Source organism: Paramormyrops kingsleyae, chromosome 17 (genome assembly GCF_048594095.1).
Source record: "Paramormyrops kingsleyae isolate MSU_618 chromosome 17, PKINGS_0.4, whole genome shotgun sequence".
NCBI lineage: Eukaryota > Metazoa > Chordata > Actinopteri > Osteoglossiformes > Mormyridae > Paramormyrops > Paramormyrops kingsleyae.
In genome coordinates, this window is record NC_132813.1 from 12,405,826 (window position 1) to 12,431,134 (window position 25,309).

Here is a 25,309-nt window from a genome sequence, read left to right on the forward strand (position 1 = left end):
TGTGCCCCTAGACAGAGGGTTGTTGATTCCAATCCTGTGGCCACCAGAGTGCTGCCATCATTAGGCCCTTGAGTTAGGCGCTTAACTGCAGTTTCTCTAGGGGCTCTGGACACTAACCATCCCTGCCCCGTCACCCCCTACTCTTACCTGTATGTGTGTCCGTGTCTCATCCAGAACACGATGGGGATGGCAAAAAGACAATTTCCCTATGGGTATGAATAAAATGCCAGTGTTCTATTTTAGAAGTATTGTCACTGAAATGAAGACTGAGGTACATACGTTACATGACCTAAAACTGTTTGAATAAAAAAAAAAAATCCATGGATAACTATAGAATACAAGTGTCCAATATCTAATGCTGTACGACTATGTGAAAATACGCAATTTAAAGTTGTATGAAATAACAGTGCAATATGCAAGTTGTTCTGAATAATTAGCAGAGAAGGACTTTGAAATGTGTACTGTGTTTGCTAACTGATCAGGGGCACCTGCCCTCCAGGCAGAGACTAAAATTACTGAAATATCTCTGCAGCCAGATCTTTGTATATGTATATTTATCCACTAAAACTGTTTAAAGCCAGTTTAAAATGGTTTTTACAGTAATCCAAAGGGAACAACCAAAATGTGCAATATTTCACTTTTTGATACTCTAGGATCAGTTGCCTAAACCACAGGTATATTTTGGCCCCTGAGAAGGCTGGGGTTTGCTTGTAATTTTTATACCAGTATATTGTCAGTTTTATAAAATGTGTTTATCAGGTGTTTTAGTTGGTGCTCTTTTTTTTTTGCAATTTAACCGATTAATTTAAAGGAATATATTTTTTTCTAAATGAACACCAGTATGGAAAGGTGTAAATTAGTTCAAACCAAGAAACATTTTAGGAAATCGAGCGTACTCAATGAAATGACAACTTCCACTTTCTGCTTCCTCTTTGCCAAATCTAAACTTTAATTTAGCGATTCATTAAGTATAGAAATGTTTTTACTTTGACTTTTTAATATAACGAGGGAGACAATCCTGGTTTGAGGTGTCATGATTGTATTTTAAATTTAGATGACCGTTAATTGTTAAAGTGACACTTTGCTTTTACTGCCTCTACACGCAGTGTTGTCTAAGCAGATCCACCCCAGCCCACTGAAGAGGTCCATGTCCCTGGTGCCCTCCAGTCCACAAGCTTGTAGTACAGAATGGCACGGCCAAGAAGAAGGCGGGGGACGGCCAGGCATTGGGACCACGGACCACGCCCCCCTGTCCCCCCAGAGCAGTGTCGCGTCTTCTGGGAGTGAGCAAACTGAAGACCAGGTTGCCACTCGTAACACTTTCCAAGAGGAGGGTAGTGGAATGAAAGGTAAGTGCTTTTTGACAGGGTGGAGAACTTGGAGTCGCACATCTGCTAAATTGCGTGAGGATGGATTAATCGTTTAAATAAACATACATTTTGATGTACCCATGTATGTACATTTTAGGTATGTATAAGTATGTCTCATTTTTACAATTCTGGTGTACTAAAAACGTCCAAATAAACAAGATTGAGAATTCACACTTTAAATATCAAGTTCTATAACAGTGCACTTCACTGAAGCAGCTACATTTCAGCGCTGAGCTGAATATCTCTAGGGTGTAACCTTGGTCTGTATATGGGTAGTCAACCACTTTTTAGAACTCTCCCACATAGCTAAATAAAAGTCAAACATTCTCTTTTATTCATATCTTTCTGTGAACATTTTGTAGTCCTGAATGGGTCTACTAGCACGTTGTTTTTTTTTTTTTTTTATATCTTCCAACATTAAGTACTCTTAGGTTCGAGCTTACGATAAAGAGAGCAAACCGGAAACAACTCTGGAAAGGAGAGGGTCATTTCTTGACCACTGTCTGGCTAGATTTTACAGGATGTTTTGTATAGTGGAGCATAAACCCAACTGTTTGACAAACCAGTGACAAGCTACACAGAACAGAGGGTGTAGATACTGCAATAGTGGATATGGAGACTCGTAGACTTGGAGATTACTCACCCCAGTCAACGTTGCCAACATTACGTATAAGAATTACCTTTGAAATATAACTCTTATATGTACTATTCATCCATTGTTTTGACTGAAAGCTATGTGCTTTTATTTTTTAAACAATTTTAAATTGACTTCCACTAATCAAAATTCTGAAGCTAATTTGCGTAATTTACCTAAGGTTAGCAAAGTTAAGGCCCTGACATTATAGCCTGGATTTGTGAATTGTCTAACTGAAGAGGGTCATCTAACATGTAAACACTGATTATTTACCAGCCACACTCACTAGAGACTAGAAAATTAGGTCGTGTTTTTTAACCTGTCAGACAAATGCATGTTTAGCAGCTACTCCATTCGCTCACTGATTTGGAATTGGGTTTAGTAATATCGGACAAATTATCACTGTTTTAAAAGCTGCTCCTTCCTCAGCCATCTCTTTATCAGCAATCTGTCTTCATTTGCTGGCCACTGATATATATGTCAATATTATTATAGTTCTTGTAATTTTGTTTTTGCATTAGAATGTTTGTGGAATATTTCTAAAGAACGTATGCCTTAATTACCTTTTTATGAGCTGTTGTATTACACAGGGAAAACTATACACCTGATTAATTTGTTTTAAAGATGAATACATTGAAATTCATTGATATTACTAAAGCTATAATTACCGGTTCTTCACTTCTGGCCAAAGGACCGGCTTAAATGGGTGAAATTCGAAAAGTATGTTGTAGCTTGAAGATTGATTCTAATGTAGACTTAAAAAGCTCTTTAAAATTTTGCTGCGGAAATATCCCACTTCATGAAAGAAACTTGACAAGCATGTAATTAAGTGAAATTAGCTTGAATGATTCACAGCCACTTTTGAGACCCTAAATCTCAGATCATCTCTATAGCTGCATTAGCTGGATAACCTTCATTGCTATTATGTGTAACCAGTTGTCAATTTAAAAAAATTAGATGTATAAAAACTATCCTGTTTGTAGTGCGTTGCATTCTTAAGGGTCGTTATTTTGTCTGAAATTGTTAGCTTCAACCCTACATTTAAAATAAATGTTTAAAAAGTCTACATTGATGTATACCTGCATTGTTTCTAGACCCTGAGGATTAGTAACCAGCTTTGAATGATTAAGTTCCCAAATGAGAATAGAGAGAGAGCAGCTAAACGGAATATTAATTGTGCTTTTGGTTCATGTTTTATGACTCTTTGATATTGAAAATAAATAAATTTATCGTCTTCGTTCAGTTCCCCTGGAGGAGGGAGTAGAAACAAAACTCTGTGTTGTATAGTAAGTGGAAACCAGAACAGGAGGACTGAATACACAAGATATTCACTTAAGTTTGCGTGTAAGAGAAGAAAGAATGTTTCGACCTGAGTAACTGCAGCATCCCCATGCAGATGTGCCCGCTTGGCTGAAGAGTCTCCGTCTACACAAATACGCCGCCCTTTTCTCCCAGATGACCTATGAAGAGATGATGATCTTGACTGAGCAACATCTGGAGTCACAGGTGAGGGGACGTCTCTGTTCTCCGTGAGCTATATATTACTGGGGACCTTTGGGGGTTTTTAATGTATATGTTTTGAAAAATAATTTCAAACAATTTGTACAATTCGTGTGGTGGTCTAAATGCCCATAATGACTATACAGTACTTGTACTGATGAATTCAAGTTGAATAGGCCTTTTCCCCAATGGCTAAACTGGTTATTATGAAAGGTAATACTACAGAAAATGTATAAGGTGGAGTTGCCATACCCTTCTGGCAGGAAGACCTCCAATAAGCAAATATGAAAATGGGAATTGACTGCAGAAACCAAAAACAGTAGATTTGTTCAGCGGTTTTAAAAATGTCGCTTGTGCGCAATTGGGCGGCATGAAATTAGATTTGTTATTCGTTGACCTGCAGGCTTCTGAATTGAACTGTTGCTCAGATATGGAATGATGCATGTAACTGTCCATTTTAAATGCATTTTTAAGTACATGTTTAAATGTTAAAAGCAGCAGAGTGATTGTAAGGTATAATCTTTGAGAAGGCAGTCTAGCTTTTTTCCCCAATTTGAAATTGTGATAGCTGACAGAAGTATGTGATTGAACTTCAAATATTTAAGTTCTGCGTAAAATGAAAGGCCACTCAATTTCAAGATGGTATATTTGCTTGACTATAGAAGTTTGTGCAACATATTTCGTCTTAAGAGCTCTGCATTAGAAACCTATATACAACTAAGCAGAACAGCAAAAATGTTTTGCTTAAGCCCTAGATAGTCATGAGATGAAATTGCAAGAGTAGAGGCAAAATCAGTAAAATGAAATGTATAGCAAGCACTTTGTTGGAAATGGAATCCTTAGAGATCTTTGCTCAGTCGGTTTTAAAATATTGCGGCTCTATGTTGAGATAAAGGAGCAGAATCAGAAATTATCCGCTGACGTTGAAGGGTACAACCACGCCGTCTCAGCATCTGATGATGTGACTCGCACAACGTATGCCGTGTCCCGGCCGCTACCTGCAGTTGTAATTGCTTCCTGAATTTTTATTATTTTTTTTTTTGCAAAAGGGTGAAATTCAGTATATATTCACTAAGGAAAAGATCAGTGGTAAAAACAAATTTTGCAGATTCATGAGGGAACACCTCGTTTTTCCTCTGCAGAATGTCACAAAGGGGGCCCGCCATAAAATCGCCTTAAGCATCCAGAAGCTGCGAGAGAGACAGTGTGTTCTTAAGTCCTTAGAGAAGGTAAGACGCATGTCCATTTGGATAGACAGATTTCATATAAAGAAAAGTGTTTATTTTCTGTGTTCTCCTTTCCATTGTTGGGCACATATGTTTGTGGTTACTCAAAATACAGTGGACATGGAAAAAAAAATCAGAGTGTATAATGCATTAGCCTCTGTTTTCTGCTTAATCTGTTATTCCCTCAGCAAATCGGAATTGAGGTTCTTTGCACTTTAGGCAGATCTATCCCCAAGTGGACTTATTAAACCTTTCCCTCTGAATAGGAGTAATAACAGCTGTAAAGCTATAGCACTGTGGATTTTTTTTGTTTTGTGAGAGATACATCAGAGAAGTTCATAAAGGTTATTAGTAGTGCGTTTAAATGCATCTTTAGGACAAAGGGAAATTATTTGTTTTGGAGTCATTATTGGAATCTTTATGTATGACCTTGTTGTCTAGGAAAATCCAGAAAAATAAATGTTTAATTCTTTTATAATGTTAAGCTAAATTTAGCCTTGAATTTGAACTCTGCTATTGATTAATCAGCCTTAATTGAGATAGTAGTTGAATACATTGTGTCATTCAAGCAATGATAAACAACATGTTGCAATTCAAAATGGGTTGTTTATAAATGCATTTTTGTGACTTTTAGCATTTAAATGCAGTTCATTCTTCTAAGTAGTTTATGTAGCACCTTTCCAGAACATGTCACAGTGTTCACAGTAAATAAAGCAAAGGTATTCAAACATCAGTAGAACGTCTGGGCAGAAAAAAAATTCAGATGCCATTTAAAAGAGCTCACATGGCTGGCTGGCTGACCTGGTGCCCATGGACAGACTGTTCCGCAGCCTTGGGGCACCAACCGCAAAAGCTCGGTCACTCCAGGATGAGCTGTCCCATTCTGCTGAGCATTTGCCCTGCTCTTTTATCGTATAGAGTTCTAATTTAGCGTTTGAAGAGCTGGTAAACGGAGAACTTTGCCACCAACACAGTTTTACCACCACAAGAGAAGATAAGGAACTTTCTAGATGTCAGGGGGACATTATGACAGAAGTGCTACAACTGACCCCATCATTTTATCATTCTCACTTTCCATTAGTCATTAATAACACTTATATAATCTACTATGAGTATTTCTTCCCCCTCACTAGATGGCAACTTACCCTTTTTAGTAGAACACTGTAGCGTCTTATTCCACCTACTTTAGCAAATTGTCTGTGAGCTGGAGGTCGGGTCAGATAAAGCTGAGATGATGACACCTGTAACACTGAAAATGTCATTCTTAGTTTTAACCTCACAGTACCTTTATCTTGCCCACGAAAACCACATTGTAAAGGGTGAAGATAAGGTGCTATATCTGATCAGCAAAGAGCACGTATGGAAATTCGGTTTTGCTGTAGTTTGGCTCTTTTTTTTTTTTTTTTTCCCAGCATTGGTCTATTTAGCTTCTTCAGAAAGTTAAGCTTCATTCTTAACAGGTTTTCTGTGAGTTCCGGCTATGAGATGCGTGTGATCATCTCTCCGTGTGGTCCTCTGCAGGACATCTTGGACGGAGGCAACCTTCGCAGTGCATTGCAGGAGCTTCAGCAGATCATCATCACGCCCATCAAGGCCTACAGTCTACCTGTCACTGCCCAGAAGGAGGCCGACCCAAAAGCAACGTCGTCGGAGAAGGGTTCCAAGTCTTCTGAGGACAAGGACGCTGCTGCGGAAGGCTTTCAGTCTAACAATCCTCCAGCCTGTGATGGGGAGTCCACAGTCGCACCCATTTCCGATGGGGACATTGCTGGCCAGTTCACTCGTGTAATGGGAAAAGGTGGGTCTCAGGACATCAATGACTGTGTAGTAATGTCACCACTCTGCTCTTTATTCTCAGTTAAGCTCTCTGCTATAATATTAAAAGGAAAGTTTTTTGTCATAGTCTGAACTATCTAGGTAATTACATGAGAGCTTGGTTGTTTGGTGACCTGGCCTATTTTACAGGGGTAAAATTATCATGGATTCTTTATGCATATACCCATCCTTTTTGTTGCAGAAAGTGTTGATTATCTTCATGCTTTTTTGAGTTCACTTTTGTTAATCCCTTAGCCTGATGCTCCTCGCATCATTAGCCTTTGGTGAAAGCTAATTATTATGTAGCTTGTTTACAGTGTTTGACTGCACTTGAGTACGGTAGGCTCTGTGCTGCCGTTCCTGATTTTTCTCTGTGGGGTTCTGTGTAATGGTTCTTCTGCAGTGTGCACCCAGCTTCTAGTATCAAGGCCTGATGAAGAAAACATCAGTTGCTACCTTCAGCTTATTGAGAAGTGTCTGATGCATGAGGTAAGGCTTTCATTTTATTGATAGGTAATAGGCCTACATGATGTGCGATGCCAGTATCGACATGGAATGTTATGCTCATGCAGTTGTCACTTTGGAAGAACCACGATAATGGGCTGGCTTAAGACAGTATGTTATAACATTTATACTCTGTCATTGGAAGCAAAACTTAGCAAGCTCTGTAATTTTACTCATGGTTCCTTTTCAAAATTAGATTAGTTGCTGAGCTCCAAGCGCACACTGTGCCAATCATATTCATTTTCGTCCTTGCTGTTGGACTCACTCATAGACAGAGGTGAACATTTCAAGTCCAGAAAGTAAAAATCCAGACCAGGATTTTGTTTCAACCAACCAGCTGAGTATAAAGAGTCACAGTCATATAGTACTCAAGTGGTTGGTTGAAACAAGAGTACTATATTACTGTGACTCTTTATACTCAGCTGGTTGGTTGAAACAAAATCCTGGTCTGGATTTTTACTTTCTGGGCCTGAAATGTCCCCCTCTGCTCATAGATATTGTTGCGAGTTTGTGAGAAATATAACAAAATGAGTGAGGAGGAGAAAAGTGAACAAGAAACGGTCGCTGAAAGACAATAGCCTTCTGCTGTAAGCAAATATTTTGGATTCCTTAGAATCAATATTGAGCAAAAGCAAGTGATTTGTTGACACTTTTTGTCTGTTGGTACAACTTGTAGCAACACCAACTTATTTGAAACACACTATTGGTACATGTTAAGTTCTGTTTGACTATAGCAGGGGTGGGGAACCTGTTCTATGGAGGTTCAGTGTGGGTAGCCTCTCCATCAGCCAATAATAAAACAGTGGTTCTCAACTCCAATCCTTGAGAGGTCATCCCAAGAACCCGCACCCACACTGGCCCTCCATGGAACAGGTTCCCCACCCCTGGGCTATAGTTTAGCTAAACTTTTTTGGTAAAAGTTTTGCTTTATAAATATCGCAATATATCACAGAAATTTCAAATATCACAATGTGAACTTTTTCCAAAATCATTCAGCCCAACGCCCTCATTCAGCTTTAAACTGTATTTAATATTACTATGTGTAATTAAATATCGGATAATTTATCACTTTTATTCCTCGAAAAAAGGACAAGTTGTTGTTATGTCACCGTTACTGTTAGTTCAGATACTGATTCCTAAAGATGTTCCCTCCCTTCTCTGGAAGGTGGAGCGCGAGAGTGTAATTTTGCCGGGTTTGTCCGTATAAACGGCCCCCTGCCTTCTTGCAGGCCTTCACAGACACCCAGAAGAAGAGGCTGTCGTCATGGAAGCAGCAGGTGTTGAAGCTCCTGCGTTTGTTCCCTAGAAAATCAATGCTGGACATACCTGTGTACCGGCAAAAAGGGTGAGGTGCTGGTTTTGCTGCTTTTTAGTGGCCATGACAGTATAATTTAATATATGAATAAGCCGATAAGCTTGCAAACATCACACCCATGGGGTAATTTGACCTGTCCCTCATTTGTTTTGGTGATTTTTGTCCCAAATGGAATATCATACATGAGTCTGGAACTCTCCTTCCAGGTTATATTTTAAGGAAAATGATTTTTGCAGCAATATGTTACGTACCTAGGTAGTCCAAATTTAAGTATTTTTTTCAGTACTTTTAATGGTCTTCCCTTGGGTCATTGAATCTCCATTGGCACATTTTTACCATGTGAGGAAAGGATACAATTTTTTTTTTTGTTGATTCATTATTCAGTATGTCTTTTTCTTTTTATTTAATTTATAATAGCTTTATAAAATAGTATAAATAAACCTTTTTATGGGTAGGTGTGCCCAAACTTTTGACTGGTACTGTATATTGTAGAGGTGCATGTGCATGTGATTCATTGTACGTATTATGATTCATTGTCTTCCTTTCAGCTGGGCATATGGGTCAAACTCGCTTCCCACAGCAGGCTCTGTGGGAGGAGGGCTGGGGCGTAGGGGTCAGAAGCAGTTTCCGATGCCCCCCCGTGGCGTGACCCCCGGCAGGTTGGGGCTCTTAAACCCTGGCAGCATCGGGACTGCATCACCGCGTCACACTCTGACCAGCCCTGCGTTGGCTGGTCAAGGCCGGCAGGTTCGTTCCGCGGCAGACAAGCCGATGTGTTTAATGCGTGTTAGTCATGAAGAGTGACGAGTGCTCAGACAGAACACTGTTAGCGTAATTCCTTTTTCCGTAAAATGTTTCCATAAAATACCTGCGACATATAATCCCAACAGCAGTGTTAGGTACATATTCTTTACTGCAGTGTTTCCCAACCCAGTCCTCGGGGAACCCCGTGCAGTCCACGTTTTTGCTTCCTCCCAGCTCCCAGCCAATCAGGAACACCGAATACCTGGTACAGGTACACTGAGAGCTGAAAGGAAGCAAAAATGTGGACGTCCGGGGTTCCCCATGGACTGGGTTGGGAAACACTGCTTTACTGCATTGTTCAATCCTGCTTTAAAATGTTTTTTTTTCCCCTTACAATCTTAATATCAGCCTAATGTAGTGGCTGTAGTATGTACTGTAATACATTAGCAAATCTCCGTTAAAGAATTATGCGTTTACATGTCGTTCTTGCAGAATCTATGGTTTTCCAACCCTAGTGGCAGCAACAGTATGCCAAGTCAGAGTCGCAGTTCTGTGCAGAGGACCTACTCACTGCCTGTCCACACTTCACCACAGACCATGCTCCTGTACCAACAGTCTGGTGAGTCAGCATCTAGAATAGTGTCTCCCAATCGGGTCCTCGGGGACCCACGGACAGTCCATGGTTTTCTCCCGCCCAGCTCCAAATGTGGACTGTCTGGTAGCGAGCACGGAGGGAGCAAAACCATGGACTGACCGCGGGTCCCCGAGGACCCGATTGGGAGACACTGATCTAGAAAGCAAGTGTCTGGTGTGACCTGGCGGCTCCTGCTGTGGCTGACCGACCCCGCCTCCCTTCCCTGTGTGCAGAATGCCAAGTTGCAGGGACTGACCTAGAGATCAACCCCACTTTGGAGTCCCTGTGCCTCAGTATGACAGAGCATGCCTTGGGGGGTAAGTTACTGCTACTGAAGCGTAATTTATACTCCTACACTACCTAAGAACTACATCTGCATATTAAGTGACATATGATTAATTTGTATATAATGGCATATTTATTTACAGTCGTGTACCTGCATATGTACAATGTATATGACAATGGTCAAACAATGGACCGCATGTATAGCAGTGGTCCCATGAGATTATAATGGAGCCTAGTAATGTAGTGCAATGCATTACTCACGTGTTTGTGGTGATGCTGGTGTGAACAAACCTATTGCGCTGTCAGTTGTATAAAAGTTCAGCACATACAATTATGTACATTACATAATACTTGATAATGATACATAAACTAGTAACAGTTATTTATTATTTATGGTAATGTACTTTTTATTGTTATTTTGGCTATACTATATAGCCTAGGTGTATAGTACCTGTCATGTTCCTACAATGACAAAATCGCCCAGTAGAGTATGGCTGCAGATCCACTGAGAGGCGCATCCACTGACAGGCAGGAAATGACATCACAGATCCACTGAGAGGCGCATCCACTGACGGGCAGGAAATGACATCACAGATCCACTGAGGCACATCCACTGACAGGCAGGAAATGACATCACAGATCCACTGAGAGGCACAGCCATAGACATGTTCGACGATACATTCATTGACAGGCGGGAAGTCCACTGTTGGTCCGGAAATGTCACAGATCCACTCTAAAGCACACAATACTGCTTTATTTAAATGCACAACAAAGCAGTATAAGAAACAGAATAAAAGAATGAGGAAAACTATTTGTATTACGCAAACCTGGCATGAAGTTTAAGACCCATCCCATCAACACAATCAGAGAGGAAGGTTTCCATGTCCTCCCTATTATGAAAAATAAACACAAATGGGTCATTTCTATTGCCACTTTGACCCTCCAGGACCTCCCTGAGTGCTTCCTGTTGATCCTCAGCCTCCATCTGGAGAACAGCAGGTTCTGTCACCTTTCCATGGAAGAGGGAGTGATTCTTGCGAATCCAGCACACAGCACTGCAGAGGTCCCTCATGATGCGCGACTCCTATGCGACGTCGGAAGCGAATATCAGGGATCGAATAAGTTAATCAGGTGCAGCTGGTAGTCAACAGGAAAACCACCTGAGAAAAATGAGGGACGGACACACACCCCACACACACCACTATTACACTTTGTAGAGCAGTCAGTCACAGCTTGCCCACCAGGTCTGAGAACAGCAGGAGTGCTCACCGAAGTTCGCTTTCAGCAGGTGTGAAGCTTCCTCAGTCCAAAAGGCAAACCTCTGTCCGTGTCTGAGTAGTACACATCACTTGCATTGAGATATTGAAACATTAAGTTTCAATATCTCAATGTTGTCATTAATACCCGTATATGCAAAACCTCTCCATTAGCTGAATGCACTACCACCGACCTGTGCATCTGTTGGTCAAAATCAAAAACAAAACACTGTGAAAATGATTGTGTATGCATTTATGGGCTTTTGAAGGAGGGAGATTATTTGAATACAATTCAGCAACACAGCGATTTGAGTCAGGCTAACTTATATTTACTGTATATATGCATTTGAGTGGCATGAAAACGCCATTCAACAGATCCGCACATGAAAATAAGTTAAACTATTAACTGAAAGTAGTAGTAACCTAAGCACGAACTGTGTTTTATAGCAGCCAAACAATAGCGAACGAAAAACCATTCCAACACTTCTAAACATAACAAACAAATGGTAAATGGACTGCATTTATATAGCACATTTTTTTACTACTCTTACGAGTACCAAAGCGCTTTACAATCTAAGCCTCACATTCACCCATTCACACCACGCATTCACATACCATTCCACTACTAAACATAGCAAAGTTTCCATCCTTACTGAAGAACTAATAACTGAACATATTTAAACAATTAAAACTGTACTTACCATTCTACTTTCCTTCGCCAATGTCATGGTCGTCACCACAGAAACAGCAATTAAACAATTGACTTTCTGCAATTCCTCGTATTGTTTTGGAGTCCACCAAACTTTATGCCCGCTTCGGTGGAACTACAGTGATGTCATTTCCGGGCTCACAGTGGACTTCCTGCCTGTCAGTGGATGTGACTCTCAGTGGATGTCTGCAGCCAGACCCTTCTCAAATTGCCTGACTACGCATTTCTGAAAACCATATCCCCACCGTTTTAGTGACTCGTGACTGTATAACTGCAAATTTAAGAATGAATATAGCTGCTATACCTATCAGTAAATATTTGATTTTGCCAAGGAAAATTGTTAGCTTGATTAAAATATAGTTTACCATTTTGTGCTCTGCGTACAAATAACTCATTTGTTCATAAATGAGGTAACATGACTGCAGTCATAGTTTTTATTGACTTGTGTAAGGATGATTTGAGATGCATATTTGTCCCTTTTTTCTCTTTCACAGATGGCATGGACCGAACATCGACAATATGAAAATAGAAAATACACTTTATAATGAAGTCCTGGTTCTTTGAACCTAGGCTAAAAGTTGACGTTAAAAAAAAAAAAAAAAAAAAATGAAACGAAATGGTCACTACAAAAAGACACAAACTGTGTATATGTGCTAATATTTTTGTACTTTAATATACTTAACTGAGGTTTATTACAAATACAGATTACTATGTTATTAAGCAGGAGAGAGAGATGCAAGGTTTTTAATGCTAAGAGGGCTAGTTTTCCAAACCGCTCAAAAAAAAAAAAAAAAACAGGGACAGATGGCAGGTCTGTAGTGTGTGTGCTGTTATTGTCCAGCTGCTGTAACCGGAACTAAGAGCTGACTGGGGGGGGGTCGGTGCTCTCCCAGCAGGCACTACCCTTTGCTTCTTCCCAGTTCATCTCAGCTTCAGTCCAAACACAGGGCAATTCATTAGCCTTGCAAAAAGGCAGTTGTTAGACACACAGCCATGGTGCAGTCTAGAAATTTCCAGATGGCAAGATCTTCGCTGATGCAGCCCCCTGTTAACTCGGTACCTGGCAGTTGACTAAATTGTTAATAAAAACTAATATGCAGACAATTTGCTTTAATTAACCTTTCGATAAGAACTGTTAAAATGTAGAAACACAGAGGAGAGGGATTTGGATGTTGGTAACCTTTGAAATGCCAGGATGGTGACATGCACTTTTATTTTAAAGAAGCTAAATAAATACTAATGATACTGTCTGACCCCATCTCTTTTGCAGTTAATGACTGAAAAGCAACTGTGTTATTCTGGTCAGGACTGTATCAGTTATTGCCTGAGCACCTATTTCGCAAACATGGTTGGTGTTAACATTTAAATCTAATTCTTTGTATTTGCATCATCTTTGTAGCCTATGGCTTATGAGTTTTACCCCAAGAACACAACTGAATCTGGAAAAAGGCAAGTCATCTAAGCAACAAGTAATGGCACTTAATTACTACTTTTTTTTAAATCATCCGTATAGCAATTAAGGAAGATTACACTATATTATTCTCAATTCGTATAGTAAATATGTATTAACCTGTTCTTTAATGGTTGATATATTTACATATAATGCATCAGAAACAGCCCAGTCTACTGGTGTTGAGGTGGTTTGGCATGTCCATTATGTGTGTTACACCATTCTAATGAGTCTTTGTCATATGAAGCTTCCTTCCTTGGAAACTGTGTAGGTTGTTCTGGGGATGACAGGTCATTTCTTGAGCAAATTGTGTGAATACTATTATCTGTGTCATTGTAGACTGCGTTTTTTTTTTTGTCCCCCCCCCCCCCCCCCCCGACTGCAACAGATGATAAAGAGGGTCGTGCTAATTCAGTGCATTGATTGCTTCTGTGTTATACTGATCTGCAATGTGACCCAAGGCCCGGCAGCATAAGCAAAACTGATTCACTCCCCAAGTGCAGAAATCCCATTGAAATGCTTAATTTACATTAAGCTCTTAAAATATGCAAATGTAAAAAAAATTGTGCAATTGACTGTCACAAAAGAGAATCTCAGTGACTGGCCAATGCAGAGTAATTCTAGCTTTTGCTGTCTGTGCTGCCTTATGTGAAATATATAAAAAAGGCATGTTTTCTTCCTTTTAGGGGCCTATTCAGCAAAAGCGGTGCAAAATTTTTGTCCTTTTTAAACTTGAATTGGTACCATAAAGAACACTGTGTAAAGAAACCTGTTTGTTTTTCATATATCACAGGCTTAAATGTATTACCAACCACTTATGCTAAAGTGAATATTGATTGTGAAAAAAATATAACATGATCAATCTGTAGTTGGCCCACCTGTTTTTGATTAATGTCACACACCTTAAGTATTATACCATGTAATTTCTGCCACCAGAGGGGTTTATCATGTAGGACTATCGTTGTGGTTCCATACATCCATCTTCCAGCGACTTGTTCTGGACAGACTTGTGGATCTTTGTGGGTCCTTGACTGCCGTATGATGAAACGGCAGGACCAACTCATTTCTCTAACATTTCTGTGCCAAACCAAAGGCAACTTACAGGCTTGAATTGAACCAAGGTGCAAACAAAATTACAAATTTATAGTGTTGTAGATGTGGGACCATACCTGTGTTGTAGACCATCTTGCTACATCCTCTTGTTCATCTTTGTTTAAAATGACTCTGCATTTAGGATTGAGTTTCCAGGTACGCTGGCTGGCATGGTGACTCTGGGTAGCACGTTCTGTCTCACACCGCCTGGGATGGAAGCCCAAATCTCTCCTAAGTCTGTGTTTGTTCTCCCCATTTCACCACATTTCCTCTTGGTACTTTGGATTTCCTCCTGCTTTTCAAAGACATGCAGTTGGGCGAATTGGCCCCTACCGGTACTGTGTGATTGTGTGGACCGGTCTCCCATCCTGGGTGTCCCCAGCTCTTGTGCACTGTGATTTCTTAAATTGGCCCCGGGCCCCAGTTTAATCACCCTATTCAAGCTTTGTTCCAAAGTCAACATCTGACATGCAGTGTATGATTTTGATTATGCTGCTATTCTGGTAATGGTCAGTTTTGCTGCTCATTTAATAGACTGATTAAGTGTAGTGTGATTTTTATTTTTTATTTTTTTTTTTTACTTCTGTGCAATATTGAGTGCTCATATTAAACCATGTCCGACATTTTTTCCCACTACCAGCATGAATTAAAAACGAACATCATTGAAGGCGGGAGGCTTAGGCTCTGAGGCAGTACTGGCTTATATTTTTGCATTATAAGTGAGTTGGCTGGCATCATACTTTGGAATCTGAAGACTTTTACTTGAGCACTAGCTAAATATATGGAGATTTTCAAAGTGGGCACTTGAACATCACTCCTACAAGGGCTGGTGACAGCTTACGGCAGCGGTGGCCAATCTTATCCGCAAAGGGCCGGTGTGTATGCAGGTTTTTGGGATAACCTGTAGGTCAGCTGATCAAACCCAGGTGTGAGAACTCTTCAGACAATCAGTCCTCTAATTAGTTATCTAATTAAGGAGCTGCAGCGGCTGGCTTACGGTCAGAGATATGGTTAATGGCTTACTTTAATTGTAATCATTGGTCAGTTGATTATATAAATTAGGAGATGGCATATTTGTTCAATTTTGATGGTGAGGACTGAACAAATATTGATCCATTTCTTAGTTTCTATAAAGCATTTATCCATATCGAACCATACCACACAAAGTACAGTCCCTCCTCCAGGTTTGCTAATTTGACACTCTCTTGACGTTCACGGTTTTGCTTATTTTCAAGTTGACTATGAACAGTTGAATTGAAATATTTTGGGGGCTTGCGTAAAGATTGCAAAAACTTGTAGACGATACCTTATAGGAACAATACTGAAAATGATCTGGATCACATAAAATCATACATAAATATTAATGTTATATAATATTTGGTAGTCTAAGTACATGCTATATCTTAAAAGGTCTGAGTTTGACCTGTAGGATCTATGCATCTTGGCTTGGGTGTGCTGTGCATCATTTTCTCAGCAAGCAGCCTCACGCACGTGCCAGTCGTCTTTGTGACTGTGGAATCTTGTGAGGTACAGCAATAAAAAAAATAAAATATTTCACTAGTTGTTCATACAGATGCAATTGTCTAATTGCCATAATGTCTAAAAATTGCAATATTGTTATTTAAAGAAATTAGTTTAACAATACTAGAGCTACTTAAATGCCACACTTTTAACTGTAGTGTGCAAAAGACTTGCTTAACACCAGATAATTTTATGAATGAAATATCGTATTGAGGGACAGTGCATAATTAACCATAATGGTCTACAGGAAGCCCTTCCAAACTGGCATATTGGTGGCGAGGGGTCACTAGTAACATCCGCTAGGCATGTTAGTGAACATCCATCTTGTAACTGCTGACCCTGGCTGCGGTTGTGGGAGCCTGGAGCCCATTACAGGGGGCGTAGGGCACCAGGCTAACATTAAAATCACTGTAAACGGGCTTCAGCAGAAAGACGGTCGCTCTTCTGCGATTTGGTGCTACATTTTACATTCTGAAACGTATTAGCCCTTTGGTTTCTTTAAGCAAATAGTGTTTTGTTTTTAATGGTGTGCATTCTCTCTCGTTTCGCACATTTGAATCAGTGAAATTAACTTATTACCTGTTCAAGAAGATGTTGAATTAACAGTTCATAGAGAAATGTTAAGAATGTTTATTAAATAATACTGCAGGTTTTGATAAATGTATAGTGGAGTAATATTGTCATACAATCCTTTGTCAACCACAGAACACTAATATTTTATATTCTGTATAAACCCTCACTCATATAAGCACACTTTTCTTAAAAGTCCATTCCCCTTAGACACTCTTGTTTCCATAAGTGTTTGAAGTACACTGAATTCAACAGTTTTGCACTGGTTACCAATACTGAGTAATTGGGATTAAAATATTTTTTTAAACATTTAAATGGATTAACCATCTCCCATATGCTAATCCAGTAGAGGCGCATTAGAGTGCATGCCTCATCACAGGCCGTAAAGGGTATTTTGAATGGTATATTTTAATTATATCCATGTCATAGCTGTAAGTTTCTTACCGTCACCTTACTTGTTCCGGATAAGTTCAATCGAGCGTAAAATGATTAATGAATAGCAGAAGTAAATATCACCATAAATTTAATGAAATTGTAGAGGAATTTGAGTGGTTGGTGACATATTTGGACAATGAATAGTGATCTTGTTTTGCCAACCATAGAAGTATACAAGCATCCATTTTCCTGTTGGTCCTGATGCAGATGAATCCAAAGCCTGGTATTGTTCTGGGAAGGAGAATGTAGGGCTAGCTCTACCTATAAGTAGACCTGACATGTAAATGCAGTTGTCTGTTTTTGTACTGTCTAAGGGTGCTGCTTGCTTAGTCCTAGCTGTTTTATGTATTTTTATGTTTACAAAAATAGTGTAGGAAGACCAAACCCTTCATGAGAATGTAGCTGTGACCTGCCTGCCTGTGTTGGGCATGTTTGCTTTCTTGGAGAACTCGGACTGCCGCCTCCTCGCTGCTCTTATTGGTGTCACATATTGACTTGCTCCACTTTTATCCACAAATGGGCATCCGAGTTCTGCTTTTAAAATCTAATAAATGCACTTCAGGTTAATTAAAATGAATTTTTAATCAAATAGTTCTTCATCTGAACACTTCATAACCTCCACAAGGAATATTCAGACAGTAAGCTACAAGTTTTCATTGTTTTGAGTTGAGTTAGGGCGTATGTGTAGTATTAAACTTCTGCTGAAGGTAAGGATAAATCGGTGCATTTTTTGGTAATACATACATACAAAGCCACATAGGCAGTAGGATTAGTATATTTTCTGGCATAAGTTTTGTTTTGTAGAATAATGTTCAATATTTACGCTCAATAGTATGTAGTACAAACTCATCTTAAGCTAATTGCCAGCTTTCGTAGGTGTGTTTGAACAGACAAACTGTGTTGGATTCTGGCCTCCAGGAGTGGAACTGGGGAACCCTGCGATAAAGTATGGCGTTCAACAAGGCAGGTAACAAATTGCTTTGGCAAATATGTTTTAATTGTGTGACATACGTAGAGGTTAGTGACTTTCCACTTGGCACCATCATGGGACGTCAGGCTGTTCGCCACATCTCTGCCTTGCTAGCCCTGCCTTGGTCACCCAGGTTAAGTAATTGTGAAGGATAAATCGTCTGGGGGCAAGTTCATTTGCTGAAGTGGTAAGACATAAGCTCGCGTATCCTTGATTTCAGGAATGAGTTTTTGACAATGAGTGCTCATATTTGTCAAGCTGGTGTCGTCAAACTTCTGGCTGTGTGTTTGTGTGTCTACACTACATGGACAAAAGTATTGGGACACGCCTCCTAATCACAGATAGGGGTTGCTGAGCGCTGAGGCACATAAGGCTTAAGGCACCAGTGCTCTGTTGACTGAATAACTGCAGAGTTCCAAGCTTCCTCTGGCTTTAACCGCAGCATAAAAATTGTGCTCCGGCAGCTTCATGGAATGGGCTTCCGTGGCCGAGCAGCTGCATTCAAGCGTCACATCACCAAGCGCAATGCCGAGCTTCAGATGGAGTGGTGTAAAGCACACTGCCACTGGAGTCTGTGGAGCAGTGGAAATATGTTCTGTGCCAGGAGAACATTACCTGGCTACATTGTGCCAACTGTAAAGTTTGGTGGAGGAGGGATAATGCTATGGGGTTGTTTTTCAGGGGTTGGGCTGAGCCCCTTAGTTCCAGTGAAGGGAGATCAGTGTTTCAGCTTACCTGGACATTTTGCACAATTCTATGCTTCCAACATTGTGGGAACAGTTTGGGGAAGGCCCTTTGCTGTTCCAGCATGACTGTGCCCCAGTGCTCAAAGCAGGGTCCATAAAGACATGGTTGGGAGAGTTTGGTGTGGAAGAACTTGACTGGCCCACACAGAGCCCTGACCTCAACCCCATCAAACACATTTGGAATGATCCAGAATGGCGATTATGAGCCAGGTCTTCACATCCAACATCAGTGCCTGACCTCATCAATGCTCTTCTGGATGAATGGGCAAAAATTCCTACAGACACACTCCAAAATCCTGTGGAAAGCCTTCCCAGAAGAGTGGCAGCTGTTATAGCTGCAAAGGGAGGACCAACTCCATACTGATGCCTATGGATTTAGAATGGGATGTCATGAACATTCCTGGGGGTGTAATGGCCAGGTGTCCCAATACTTTTGTCCATTGTGTGTGTGTGTGTGTGTGTGTGTGTGTTAAATTTCTAGATATGGACCTAAGAGCAAACGTGGACTATCTGGGGGTCCCTGAGGACCAGGTTGGAAAACACTGGATTAGAGGATACATTTATCCAGTGTAGGGTCTTTGCCAGCCCAGAGCTGAGCACAAATATATGCAATTGACAATTCAGACAATGGTCAAGAGCCAATTTTAGCTGCAAAAAGCTTAAATGTAACAATATAATTGGATTTCTGGTAGCATAAGTCATGATATTGTGTTTCTTTTGTATATATCTCATTCTACACTGCATGCTACCACGTGTTAATTGCTGAAAAGTTCAGTAAAGCAAAAGTGTAATTTGAATATTTCCTTTGTTTTAATGCTTCCCAAAATAAGAGGGCAAATAAAATGAAATCTAAAATATATAGAATGTGTGAACTATACTCGTTTTATGGCTTGGATTTTATGAATGTATGGAACATAGTGAAATAGCGAACATTAATTATGGTGTTATACTGCATTGATTTAGCCAAAATACTTAAACATATATGATACGCACATGCACAACACAAGCAGTTCAGAGGTGTTAGAATAACCGCACGTCTGGACTGTAGGCGGAAGCTACGGTGTCACGGGGAGAACATGCAAATTACCTACGCCGGGCACGCGCGCGTGCACGCGCAGGGCTGAGAGGCTGGATTTGAAGTCCCAACCCTGGAAGTAGGAAGAAACAGTCCTGACAAAGAGGTTAGTTAGTTCGCAGACTTCATTTTGGACACAATATATATATATATTTTTTCCTTGTCATTGAAATGCTTATTCAAATGACCAAGATTATTGTATGACAACCATTCTGTTTAAACACACAACATGAATATAGCGCATCAAATAGAGTTGCATACCTATAGCGCTGTTTATTTAGTTTTCCATCGAATATATATATATATATATATATATATATATATATATATGATAGTTTTGTAATTTGTACAGGGGTGTAGCACCTCTTTTAACACGGATTTCAGGAGAAGGTCGCATGATTCTTTTTACCACGTTAGTGTAGTTTGGCCCATCGTACAACAGAGGGCAAACTACTTATGGTCAATCAGCCTTACAGCCGTACGACTTACTGTCTCTTTAAAACGATATTTGTCCTGTTGTCATAAATTGTGTTTCAAGCCTAAAACAAAAGGTAAGCTAATGTTTTTATTTCGATAAAATTATTTAAACGAGACTCTTGCGTAAGTAGAAGGAAACAAAGTATCGGAAAAGCTTTAAATGCTACAAGAGAGCAACCTTGTCGTTATCGGCTAGCGAAGTTAACTCGTTCGCTACATATGAAACCCAACATTCATCAGACGCGGGTTGGAGGCGTTTCCATAGCATTTGTTCGGTTTTTAGATACAACAGGGATTTCACATCTTAGCTCCAAAGACAAGAATACTTTAAACTTTATGCTCTTGAAAATTATATAATACGATTTTTTCACTAGTTAACCGACGTATGGCTGCAGTGTTGCGTCAGTGAGGGCTTACGGCGCATCGCTGATCTCCCAGCCTTCCTGGGTAGTTTCTTTGTTGATTCAGCTACCGTGTTTTACAAGGGGAAATGGATGTGTGTTACTTACACCCCGATTTGATATAATGGTACAGGTATTATCAAAATAGTATTTTTGTGGCAACAATATGTAATTATTCTGCCTATTACATTAGTTGTCGTTATTTTTGCTGTTTCATTTATTGGAATATGGAAAACGGTTATTTTTGTCTCAAGGAAATGAAAATGTGATGAATATTTCTAGAGAGCAAGCCTGCTTACAGACTTTGTTCAGATATTTTACCTTCAACTTATTTCAATCTAGTTACGTACTAGTAAGCATTCAGACAATCTTTGAGTGAGCAAGTATATGGAAAAGGAAATCTTCAGTATACTTTAATGATTAGTTGGTCAGATCTTAACTTGACATGTTTGGTATGCAAATTTACGATTTAAATGCTTATTTCTATTGTGTTTGTTATTGGTATTAAGTCTTGAAGCTAAATTATGGGTGAATATAGGGTATGTTGCTTGAGCCCCTTACAGTTGGATCCTGATTTTTTTTTGTGGTAACTTTATTAATCCGAGGTTAAAAACTAAACTCTGTTTTGTTCTTTCCCGACACAAAGTAGGTGATCATGTCCCAGTCACCTAAAGAAGATGCTGAGAAAGAAAAGGAGAGAGGTGCTCGTCCCAAGGTTAGACAAAGCCGTTCGGTGGATAGACGAGAGGTTGGCTGGAGGAACAAAAGTGTAAGGGTTAAGAAAAAGGAGCGAAGCGTCAACAGTGAAACTCAGGTGCGACCTGCCAGTGATGGCTTTGAATATGGGCAGCTGATGAGCGATAGTCAGTGCTGGAACACAGAGTCTACCAACCCTTTTGGAGAACCAAGATGGCAAGACCCAGAAACTGGCAAGCTGCACCTTGGAAAAAATTGGGGTGGGAGTGAAGCAGCACGTAGTGCTGCAGAAGGCAAGCCAGCTGGAGGGAGTCGCTCCCTCCGACAGAAGATCCAGGATGCAGTGGGGCAATGTTTCCCTATTAAAACTTACACAACCTCTTTACCTCAGGGCCCCCCTACTTCCTCCTGCTCATCCTCATCTATCTCTTCAAATCGTAAAATTCACCTCAGCGAGCTCATGCTGGACAGCTGCCCTTTCCCTGCAGACTCGGAGTTAGCACAGAAGTGGTACCTGATCAAGCAGCACACTGCTCCCATCACCCAACCAACTTTTCTGGACACTCTGGGTGGGGCAACAGCTGGCAGCTCAGTCCAGGCTTCCTTGGTGGAAGATGAGGACGATCGATTACGTGAACGGCGCCGGATAAGCATTGAACAAGGTGTGGAACCCCCGCCCAATGCCCAGATTCATACCTTTGAAGTAACTGCACAAATAAACCCATTGTACAAGTTGGGGCCCAAGTTGGCACATGGTATGAATGAGCTTGCAGGAGATGATCGTGCCACCCTTCAACAACAACAACAACAACAACAACAACAACAGCAGCAGCAACAACAACAACAACAACGGCTCCTTCTACAGCAGCAACCACAAAATCCGCTTCTTTTGCAGAACTGCCTAGATACAGCTGATAAAGTTATTGTGTCCCCTGTAACCTCATCATCTCATTTTGCTGCCGGTGATTTAGAGGTAACAACTGTAACTGCAGACAGAGCTATGATCCAAGAATTTGAGCACTCTAAATCTAAGGACTGCTATCGGGTTCATACACAAATTGATTATATACATTGCCTGGTTCCAGATCTCCTGCAAATCACTAATCTCCCCTGCTACTGGGGTGTGATGGATCGCTATGAGGCAGAGATCTTGCTTGAAGGCAAGCCTGAAGGCACTTTCCTGCTTCGTGACTCTGCTCAGGAGGATTATCTGTTCTCTGTCAGCTTTCGCCGTTATGGCCGTTCGCTACATGCCCGCATTGAGCAGTGGAACCACAACTTTAGTTTTGATGTCCATGACCCTAGTGTTTTCCACGCTTCCACTGTCACAGGACTGCTTGAACACTACAAGGACCCCAACTCTTGCATGTTTTTTGAACCTCTGTTGTCCAACCCTATCAACCGCACTCAGCCTTTCAGTCTGCAGCACATCTGCCGGGCTGTCATCAGCAGCCACACCACTTATGATGGTATTGATGTATTGCCTCTCCCCAGTGCCCTTAAGGAGCACCTGAAGGAGTATCACTACAAGCAGAAAGTACGCGTCCGACGGCTAGACACATGGTGGGAGTAACGTCCTCGACAACATTCCTCTTTTTTGTTGGGTTAACCCTTCATCACTTCTTCCTTGTCCCTCTTGGCATCCTCAGGTGTATCTCTAAGAGGATGGACATCAAGAATTGGTTCTCACTTTTAATGCTTGGTGGTAGATTTCAGTAAAACCCTTTGATAAAATAACTTTGGTTCAATAAAATGTCTAACATTTATCCAGTTACCCTAATTGTCTGCAATGCGGGGAGAACATAGAGATCCCACCAAGAGTGGAGGTGCAATTTGAACCCCTGTTGCTTGAGATGTGAGTCAGCAGTGCTGGCCATATTACCACCCTCATTAAGAAGCATTTTGTTCAGAGAATTTAGGTAGCAGAACAAAACTTAATATGACATACTTTTTCCCATATGTAGGGAATCAGCTGATCTTTGGTGCAAGGTACAGCAGCACACTGATTTAGTTGGGTTGCAGAGACCCACAAGTTGTTCTTCTGGTACCTGATGTTTTCTTTAGCAGTGCTTCCATGTTTTTTTTTAGTTAAAATTTCCTTAATTTTCACTGTGAAATGAAAAATCAAGTGCAAAGCAGACTGCATCTTCAGCTCAGTGTGATACTGTTTTTTTTTTAACCGGTAATTCATCATTTTTGAATAAGGTAATCATTAATTGTTTTTCCTATAAAGTGCAACTTGTTGGTACTAGGCTGCCCTGAGTCTCTGGAGTTTCTACAATAATCAGGGTTTACTGTATGTCAATTGTATTGCCATTCAATAAGAGTTGTTATACCTTTCAGAATACAGTTAAAGAAAAATTCCATAATACCTTCCCATATGAAATCCATGTTCCAGTAGACTGAACCCCAAACCTTTATTTCCCACTGAAATACTAATATTATGATAATTCTATTATGATGTTATGCAACTGTATATTATGGTAGAACGTATGTGTAATTATTTTTCTTTAAAAACATTTTTGCCTTAAGATGAAAGGTTTTAATGGGTTATGTGGAGGGTGGTCATTTAACTCCTTTTAAAATATGTTACAGCTCGGTGCCTTTTTGCCAATACAGATTACGATGGGAGCAATCTTTCTTGCAAGTCTTAGATTGAAACATTCATTTTGGATGATTGTATTAATGAAAGTACTATTAATCAAAATACTAGTCATCGCCATCTGCAATAGTTCCTTTTTACTGTACATTTTATATGTATGTCTGTACAGTAAAAGCTGATTAAATGCAAAGATACTAATACTGGATGGATGCTAGCACAAACACATGTGACCATTTCTTTTTGTATCTTGTCTGTCGTATCTGTATCAGTTTATTTTGAAAATGGTATTTACTTTCTAGATCTCCAAATAATTTTAGTTCATTACATGCAGTGTTTCCAGTGTGTGTGTGTGTGTGTGTGTGTGTGTGTGTGTGTGTGTGTGTGTGTATAGTATATAATATAGTAAAAATGAAAAACCTTTCATTTTCTTGTGCTTTTCTGAAAATATTTCAGAATATTTGAAAAGTCAGAATCTTGTTGAGTTGAACCTCATAGAATATTTACATGTTTACAGATATAAAATGAACATGCTGCCCAACCCATTTACTATATGATTTTATATTTGTGTTTATAAATCCAGTTGTAGATGTTGCTTTTGGTTTACAAAAGACTTAAATTGCATGTACAGATGCAAGATGGGCGTAGGGGAATCTCGGATTCTTGCATCTTTTGCATACTTCATGATCATTATTCAGTAAGGAATAATAGAACTAAATGAAAACTTAATCTGCCCATCTTTCATTGCATGTTCTCTTTCCAGTGCCAGACTTGCCAGCAAACATTCTACCGATTAAATGGCAATATGTAGAATTGACTGAATTTGTGCCATGCATTTAATGGATCTAGGGTTCTCAATCCGGTCCTCAGAGAACCCCAGCGGTCCATGTTTTTGCTCCCTCCCGGCTCCCTGCTAGACAGTCTGGGAGCTGAGAGAGAGCAAAAACATGGACTGTCTGGGTGCCCTCGAGCACCAGGTTGGGAAACACTGATCTAGTGCATTTTGTTGTAAGATAGCAACTGCAGTTAGCTGCCAATTAGTTAATCATTCTTGAAAGCGTTTATTCATCTGTGCATGTCGTGAAGCCTTTACAGCTTACTTTTCTGTAGCTTCCAGACATCAGAGAACTGTAATCCGTTTCTGAAAGACTTCCAGAACGACTGTGCTGTGAATAAATAATGAATGCGGCGAGTGCATAAAACCATTAATTAGCGTTTTCTTCTTCACCAATTACTGTTCTTCCAGCTCAGTAAATATGAAATGTGGTCTGTGATTAGTTGGTCA

General features: G+C 40.2%; 2 protein-coding genes across 8 annotated transcripts in view; both read left to right on the plus strand.

Annotated features, from left to right (window-relative positions):
* Window positions 1-13,250, plus strand: part of samd4b (sterile alpha motif domain containing 4B) — a 37,116-nt gene extending 23,866 nt beyond the window's left edge. Inside the window, exons 4-13 of the mRNA XM_023839432.2 lie at window positions 1,107-1,349; window positions 3,401-3,510; window positions 4,647-4,733; window positions 6,252-6,528; window positions 6,949-7,034; window positions 8,279-8,394; window positions 8,913-9,111; window positions 9,601-9,727; window positions 9,976-10,059; window positions 12,487-13,250. Of these exons, the coding sequence (XP_023695200.1) occupies window positions 1,107-1,349; window positions 3,401-3,510; window positions 4,647-4,733; window positions 6,252-6,528; window positions 6,949-7,034; window positions 8,279-8,394; window positions 8,913-9,111; window positions 9,601-9,727; window positions 9,976-10,059; window positions 12,487-12,515 (1,358 nt within the window). The 3' untranslated portion in view covers window positions 12,516-13,250. The remainder of the gene's footprint in view (window positions 1-1,106; window positions 1,350-3,400; window positions 3,511-4,646; window positions 4,734-6,251; window positions 6,529-6,948; window positions 7,035-8,278; window positions 8,395-8,912; window positions 9,112-9,600; window positions 9,728-9,975; window positions 10,060-12,486) is intronic.
* Window positions 13,251-19,868: 6,618 nt separating this feature from the next.
* On the plus strand, window positions 19,869-24,841 carry socs9 (suppressor of cytokine signaling 9). 7 transcript variants are annotated; one of them, XM_023839464.2, is made up of 2 exons: window positions 19,869-19,957; window positions 21,376-24,841. In XM_023839464.2, exon 2 carries the CDS (start codon window positions 21,385-21,387, stop codon window positions 22,996-22,998), a length of 1,614 nt encoding a protein of 537 aa, XP_023695232.1. In that variant the 5' UTR covers window positions 19,869-19,957; window positions 21,376-21,384; the 3' UTR covers window positions 22,999-24,841. The 7 variants fall into 7 exon arrangements, with proteins under 7 accessions (XP_023695232.1, XP_072557541.1, XP_072557540.1 ...); XM_072701440.1 differs by having other exon boundaries at window positions 19,898-19,957; window positions 21,379-24,841; XM_072701439.1 differs by lacking the exon at window positions 19,869-19,957 and adding an exon at window positions 20,225-20,402 and having other exon boundaries at window positions 21,379-24,841.
* The last annotated feature ends 468 nt before the right edge of the window (window positions 24,842-25,309 follow it).

Bases quoted from the DNA above. Each gene is read 5' to 3' on its own strand.
- socs9 (XM_023839464.2), top strand. From the start codon at position 21,385: ATGTCCCAGTCACCTAAAGAAGATGCTGAGAAAGAAAAGGAGAGAGGT.